The 7353-nt window shown below is 42.8% G+C and overlaps 1 protein-coding gene across 1 annotated transcript in view; it reads right to left on the bottom strand.

The window, feature by feature from the left end:
* CPEB3 (cytoplasmic polyadenylation element binding protein 3) overlaps nt 1–7353 on the bottom strand; it is a 167772-nt gene that overhangs the window by 133254 nt on the left and 27165 nt on the right. The window contains exon 2 of the mRNA XM_015599851.2: nt 4005–5053. Within this exon, the coding sequence (XP_015455337.1) occupies nt 4005–5042 (1038 nt within the window). The 5' untranslated portion in view covers nt 5043–5053. The remainder of the gene's footprint in view (nt 1–4004; nt 5054–7353) is intronic.

Here is a 7353-nt window from a genome sequence, read left to right as displayed (position 1 = left end):
GGCAGAGATGCAGGCAGAAAGCAGAACATAATTTGAAAATTTTCCCAAAAATACAATATTCAAAACTACATAAATTAAGTAAATAAGTAAATAGGGGAAAATATTGACTACTGTTGAATCCAAGTAGTGGTATATGTACAGGCATTATATTTTTCTTCCTACATTTCTATCAGTACAAAATTTTTTTTAAATACAATTTTCAGGGTATATTATAAAGATTCAGCCCAGCCTCCTGCTTCTACACTGCACTGTTAAATGACATCCTGGAAGTATCTTAGCCAAGGTATTATACATCTATTCTGGCTTGGAGGGCAGAGTGCCTGGGTTCAAATCCCAACTCGGCCAGTTATTGGCTATGAGCTTCAGCAAATAACGTAAATGCACTAACCCTCAATTTGTCAGTATAATAAGGATAATAATAGTCCTATACCTCAAAGGAGTTCCAGTGAGAAACTACATGCAAAGTGCTCAGCACAAGGCCTGGCCCATACGTAAATAGTGGTTTGCCACACTGTTATAGTAACCAGAGGGTCCCTTCAGACAGAAAAAAAGGCTAAGCGACAATACATAGAAGAAGTCTGGGGTTATTCAGATTGTACTGTGTGAAAAAAATCAGTAATCCATACTGCAATAAGGTCATGTAGAGCCTCTGGTCATTGTTACAATAACAATAATTGTAATCCAACATTTCTGTGATACTTTACTACGGGCCAAACACTGTTCTAAGCACTTTATATGCAGTTTCTCATTTGGACTTATATGAAGCAAGGAATATTATTATTCCCATTTTACGGATGAAGAAATTGACGGTCAACATGTATACATAAATTGCTCAAGATTATGAAGCCAGTAATTGGCAGAGTTGAGATGTGAACCTAGGCAATCTGCCTCCAAAGCCTGCTTCTGACAGCAACTACCCACCTGAACTTGGGCAAGTCATTTCACATATTGGGACTTCAATTTCCTCCTCTGGAAAATGAGCAGCATAGAGTGGTGGAATAGGTGCTCTCAGAAGCCCCTTCTAAACTCCTCTGGACAAAAATGCTACATAAACCCAATTCATTACATACAGAAAACATCTCTGCTGTAGTCCTTTTACATGCCTAGGCGTCTCTGTCTTATATAAATATAGAATGACGCATATGTATAATTCCCCGGGTAGAGTGCCTCAAAGTTATTGAGCTCTGTTGGTGGGAGGTACTTCACTAAGAGGCATTGGCCAGATAGAGAACCTCACTAGACAGTTCCATAACTAAGTCTCTTTGAATGCAGTCCAAAGAGAACCTTACTTAAAATGAATTCTATCTCAGAGCACTAATGCTACAGGAAAGTTAAAAACACACATCAACAAAATAAGCCAAAGCTCTAGGACCTAAGTTATGTCACTCTACCTCTCAGGACCTCAGTTTCCTTATTTATAGAAATCAAGTGGCTTTTAGATACAAGTAATAACTAAGGAAGCAGCCACTGCAACCCAAGGAAACCAATCAACTTTGTTAGAATTGAGAGAAGTGGGTAAGGAAGCATGTATAATTTGAAAAACCACCTTCAAAAACAGTTATTGCTTTTACAATACAAACCACAGAAGCAAAGCTCCAAAAAATCTATTGTTTTGGTTGGCAAAAGAGAGTGACGCAGCCCTAGGGAGCCTGGAGGAGGATGGATTTTTTTTTTTTAATATTAAGATATATTAGAGTAGATCACTGTTGAAAGCCCCTTTTAGCTAAGAGTCTGTGAACAAAGTTGGTATGAAAAAAAACTTCAGTTTAAAGAAAAAATCCTATTTGTCAAAAGAAACAAATTTTTTAAAAAGTCATTAGGTCTACTTATTTTCTCTCTTTTGTAGAAAAATGATTTAAATAAATGCACAAACATGTAAAATTCTGTACACAAGACTGAAGGTGTTTTGTTTTTTAAACACAAACCAAGTCTGATAATATTCCGAGCCAAAACATAACCAAGTTACTTCTACTCTGGTTCTAATATTGCTTCAAAACACTGAAGCTCCATTTTAAGTAAGAAAAAGAAATGAGACAAAGTCCATGTGATTCTTTCTATGGTGAAATATATAAAGCTCAATTTTTAATCAAATCTCTTCTCTAACAGATCTTTTCACCATCTTTGCCTACTCAATAGTCAATAGCATCAGGGATGAAAAGACAAAAGATCAAACTCAATCCAGTCCATCCGGCTCTCTTTAGCATTGCTGGTAAATGGTTTGCTAAGAAACAATTGGCAATCCCACACTAGTTGCCAATATCAGTTTTGGGAAATTTTTATGGACTTAATCTCTCCCCAATCTCCATTTCTGACGATAATTAATCAAAAGCTGGTTGTATTCAGATTCAAGTCCTAGAAAAAGATAACCAATGTCTACATCATCAGCTCTCAAACCCTAAACCCTAAATCTCTATCTCTTAGTTTTATTAAACTTTCGAATGAGAAGAAATAGAAATTAATATGAAAATCTTCCATTCCTAAAGGACCCTATGAAAACTTGGTAAAATTCTCACTCATTAAAAACTCTCATACACACAATTTATAGGTTTAATGGACCCCCTTAAACTATCAAGATTTAAAATCTTTGCTCTAGCCTAGAGAATCATGTGCTTCTCAATAACCCTATCTCCTCCTTCAGGGATGGGAGCCAACCAAACATCATATGTGAAATGTAAAGAGACCTAAAATAAAGTCTCTTTACACCTGATGTTTCAAACTACCTGTGTCAAATGTCAGTTCTGCAATTTTTCAGCAATCCTCAAGGGATTTGTTTCATTTCCTTGACCAAGCAAATCAGGTCTTATCCAAAGCCCTCCTCTCTCCTTCCTTTATTTTTTAACTAAGCCTAGAAGCTTAGGGCCAAATCAATTTATAAGTGAAAGATAAATGTTTGCCCAAAAACAAAAGCCCCCAGTGAACACTCACCCTCATCACTCCTTTTCAACTCAAGATGTTCAGGACACTGTCAACTGATGTGGCTGTGGGCCCGATCAGAAAGCAAGAACAGAATAAGGACACTCCATTCAACCTTTTTGTCTGGGGCACTTCCTGGGTTTTTCTCTGGCATTTAACACCAAGACACAAGGCTCATTTTTCATTAAAGTTGCAAGACTTTCGCTTTGCCCAGTTTCAAATGGTGTAATTGATCTGCATTGTCTTCTTAAATAACCCAACTGAAGGACACTGCAGCTTTAAATATTTCAGTGCTAGCTAGCAAATAGACTCCATTGCAATATGGCTCTGAAGGTCGTGTCCTATTGTCTCTTTCCTCTGGAAAAAAAACAATTTCTAAGTCCTTCTAGGTAACAGAGGAAGCGTTACTCCTAGAATTTTCACTCTTCCACCTCAGTCCCTGATAGAGTTCTGGTAGTTATTGGAATCTCACACTCATAATTTTCCCGGCAGGGGCAATATGCTGATTGCTATTAATGATGCCAGCACCTTAGTGAGATGTAAACACATGTGTTCACATTAGTTTAATTGAGCGTGTGCAACTGTCTGAAATAGCACCACTCAAGGGCTGTTAACCTCTACAAGAGTAGGGCCAGGGTGGTTTAGGAGTGGACGGCTTTCAGGCGGCACCCTGAGCCCAGAATTGCATAACCTGAAATGTGCAGCTACCTAAAATGACAGGAATCTCAGCCTCCTCATCGTGGAACTATGCCTGGCACCCTGCCACACACTTGCAGCTTTGCTTGTCAAAGAAGGTCAAAACAAGAGCCAAAAGCACGGTTAAGGGAAAAACAAACTAAAAGAAAAATGCCCCTTTTGCACCGTGTCAGGTGCAAAAATACGAATCCTCAAGCAGTCACAATGTTCTCCTACCCTGGTGCAGGGTACTGGAACAGCCCCAGTGCACTGGAGGCTTTGGGAGGGGGCAAGGGAGTCGGACATAGCTGCCTGTGTTAAAGAATTAAAAGAAATCAGTCGACGTTTAAAAGGCAGGGAAGGGGCAAAGAAAGCGGGGTAAAAGGAAGACTAGTGCAGGTGCACTAGAGCATTACCTGAAATGGCAACAGATTGTTACCATTATCGGTCCGGAAAGCGTTATCCTCCATCCAGGACTTGGAGGTGAGCGGGGCCGCGCGGGGGAACTTGGGTGGTGCGATCACATTGCTGGAGAAGGGCTTTTTGAGCGGGGAAATGGGGTTGAGTGGTGAAGGTACCCCGACGCCCACGCCCACTCCTACACCGACCGCCCGGCGAGGGTCCCGACCCGCCTGCAGGCCGCCCCACGGGTTGGACGGCGCGCTCCAGGCGGCGTTCACACTCTGGTGCGTATTCCAGCTGGATGAGGCGGACGAGGCGGCCGCCGCGGCCGCAGCAGCTGCTACAGCCGAGGACGAGGACGGCTTGCTGGTCATGATGGGCTGGTGGCCGTAAGCCGCAGCGGCGCTTCTCTGCGCGTACGGCGCCTGGCTGGGGCTGGCGGGCGACCTGCGCTGCTGCGGGGGCTGCGCCTGAGGGGGCTGCGCCGGCTGCGCGGGCTGCGGCGCGGGCGGCGGCGGCTGCTGGTGGTGCTGGGTCTGCGCCAGGCCGATCTGCGGGGAGAAGGTGCCTCCAAAGACTGGGTTGACGTGGTGCGGGAAGTTCTGGAAGAGCATGGTCCCGTTGACTGGGGTGATCCCCTGAAAGAAGCTGTCCTCCACCGCGTTTGTGGTGCCCGTGGACCAGGTGCTGCCGAAGGACGGCGACAGCGACGCACCCGGCGCCGCGGGCTCCTGCGGTGGCGGCGGCTGCTGAGGGGGCTGGTGGAAACTCAAGCCCGGCAGGATTGGCGATTCCATCTGCATCTTGTCGGGGCCGTTGGGGGCCGGCGAGGCCGCGGCGGGGCTGAGGGCCGGCACTGCGCTGCTGTCCTCCGGCTTGGGGGTCTCTGAAGAGAGGGGCGTGGACGGGGCTTCGGCTGCGCTGGGCTCGGGCTGGGGCTGCTGTGGCGGCTGCTGCTGCTGCTGCTGCTGCTGCTGCTGTTGCTGCTGCTGCCGCTGCTGCTGGGGCTGGGGCTGGGTTTTGCTTTTGTCCATCAGTAAATCATCCTGCATGGTTTGCGCAGCTGAAACGGAAAAAAAAGAGAGATGCGTTATTGTCAATGTGATCGTTAATGCCCCTTGCTGAAGCGGGCGGGTGTTTTACTTGCGAAAATCCAGTGCCACCGCTACTAGCCAATTGCAATGCAAATCCATAATCTCCCATTTAGAAGAACAGGTCGGGCTGTGGTGGGGGGGCTCACGCAAGGTCTCTAAAAATACTGTTAGAGCGTCTTCACCCTTTCTGATGTCTTGGCTCCTTTTCTGTATTAGTGAGAGATGTGCTTATAAGACAGAAAGACAGCAATTTCGCCACGTCTCTTTTCCCTTCACCGGAACTCAGAGCGTTCACCCTGCAATGAGAAACTGATTCTGGTTCCTGTTTTTTCCCAAGCACCACCCTCCCCTATTTATTTGCATACGTCAATAAATACTGCTGCGTCCTTCAGCAAGGTTAAAAAGACACAGCACAGGACCCTTTCTTCCCCTTCCCTATTCGGGCACTTTAAAAGAAACAGCAGTCTTATCCCTCTTGATTAGCAAACTGCCTTCTAGCGTTGATAATTGTTTCATTTAGCAGCAGCAACCACGAGGGAGAAAATCCTTGGCATTTGTTAGGAGGAGGACTCAGCTGCACAATCATTCTCTGGCCTCCCAGTAGCTGCAGCTACTCCATTTTGTTAGGAGACAGAGGGGAAAAAAAAACACAACACCGTTTTTAAAGAGGTAAAAAATCTACTGAAATGTTTGGAAATGCCTGCTTCTTGTTACTCTAAGGTTTACTGTTTTTCTGCTTATTCTCTAATTTTCTTGTCTCCAGTTCTGCTGCACAAGAAAATTTTGGCATCTCGGTGGTTCAGGTCTCAGCAGGAGCCCCAGAATTTCTGCAGAGTGTAGAAATGTTCTGGTTGGATTTGAGGTTTAAGTGTGTGGGGGGAGGGGGGAGAGCAGTCTGACAGACACTGAGTGTGAGATGGGGTGGGGCTTTTTAAAAATCCCTCTGAGATTTAAGAAGAAAGTCAAGATAATTCTGGGGTTGCCAGATTTTCATTTTGAATCCTCCTGCTGCTGCCTTGGTCACAAGACTTTGGCAAATTTAGAATCCACTCTCTTATCACTAGTATTAGCAGTGAAAGATTATGGTTTGAAGACCCTGAATTACCAAATGCTAGCAAAAGGGTTAAAAATAGCATAGTACAAAGTCCCAAATTCTCATACATTGTAATTATAGTGCATTGTCATTACTGCTTCATTTAGCCATATAAGGAGTGTATGGTATTTTCCATTTCTCATAGGACTATATTCACCTCTACCATACTGCCTGTTTTCTCATTCAAAGATGAAAATAGAATCACTCAAAACTAGATTTCCATACACATAGTTATCACTGAGTTAATTTGTTCCTTAGAACATCTTAATTGTTTTAAATATGTTAATATTACAGTGCTGAGACCCTGAAAACAAATATCTTAAAATATTAAAGGGGCATATGATAAAACATTATTTTTAGATGATGATTCAGTATAATTGCAACAAAGTTATTAATATATTTAATGCAGTTACTTAATTAACTCAGATACTTGGAGAAGCATCGTTCTCAGAGCATTCAAATACATACTGAAGCTCTGCCTTTGGACATCCTCATGATAATAACTGTTGTAAAATAAATGTTTTGGAAAATGGAGATGCTACCGATCTTAACTGTTATACAAAATATGTTAGACTGAGAAATGGGATTTAAAGTACTTCTATTTTATTAAAGACTATCTTAAAAATGGTTCACGTTTCATTTTAAAGTTTCATACACAGAGAAAATAGAAGGCTCAAGGAAATGCTTCATAGCCACCTTACTCTTTTCTACTCCCCTGTCTGCTATCTCCCCCACCAAAAAAAAACCCAACCCAATATGATACATATCACAAACTGCCAGTTACTACCAATAAAACCTATTTAAGATTGATTTTATGTTCCTCAGTTCCTTTGGTCTAAAACAATGGCTTTGATCAGTATTGAAAAATATGACACAAAGAGGCAAGCGAAGCTTTGATTCACAACACTAAGTTATATTGCTGTTAAAGGAAATGGTCATAGAAAGAAACATTTTCATACTTGGTTTAAGCAGTGCTGCAGTAAACCATTATAATCTGAGATTTGAGATGCTTCCAGTGGGCTAGAATTGTCTTTACAATAGCCATATCATCATGGCTGAAATATGCATTTGATTATAATTTCAAGATCACTCACTCAGCTTTTCTGATGCTTTTTGTTAATGCCTTCAGTTTAAACTACATGCTCTTGGTGGAAAAAATAATGTTGTACTATAGCA

The sequence above is a fragment of the Pteropus alecto genome, unplaced genomic scaffold (assembly GCF_000325575.1).
Source record: "Pteropus alecto unplaced genomic scaffold, ASM32557v1 scaffold88, whole genome shotgun sequence".
Lineage (NCBI taxonomy): Eukaryota > Metazoa > Chordata > Mammalia > Chiroptera > Pteropodidae > Pteropus > Pteropus alecto.
The sequence above is the reverse complement of the archived record's forward strand: the minus strand, read 5'-3'. Positions and strand labels throughout refer to the sequence as shown.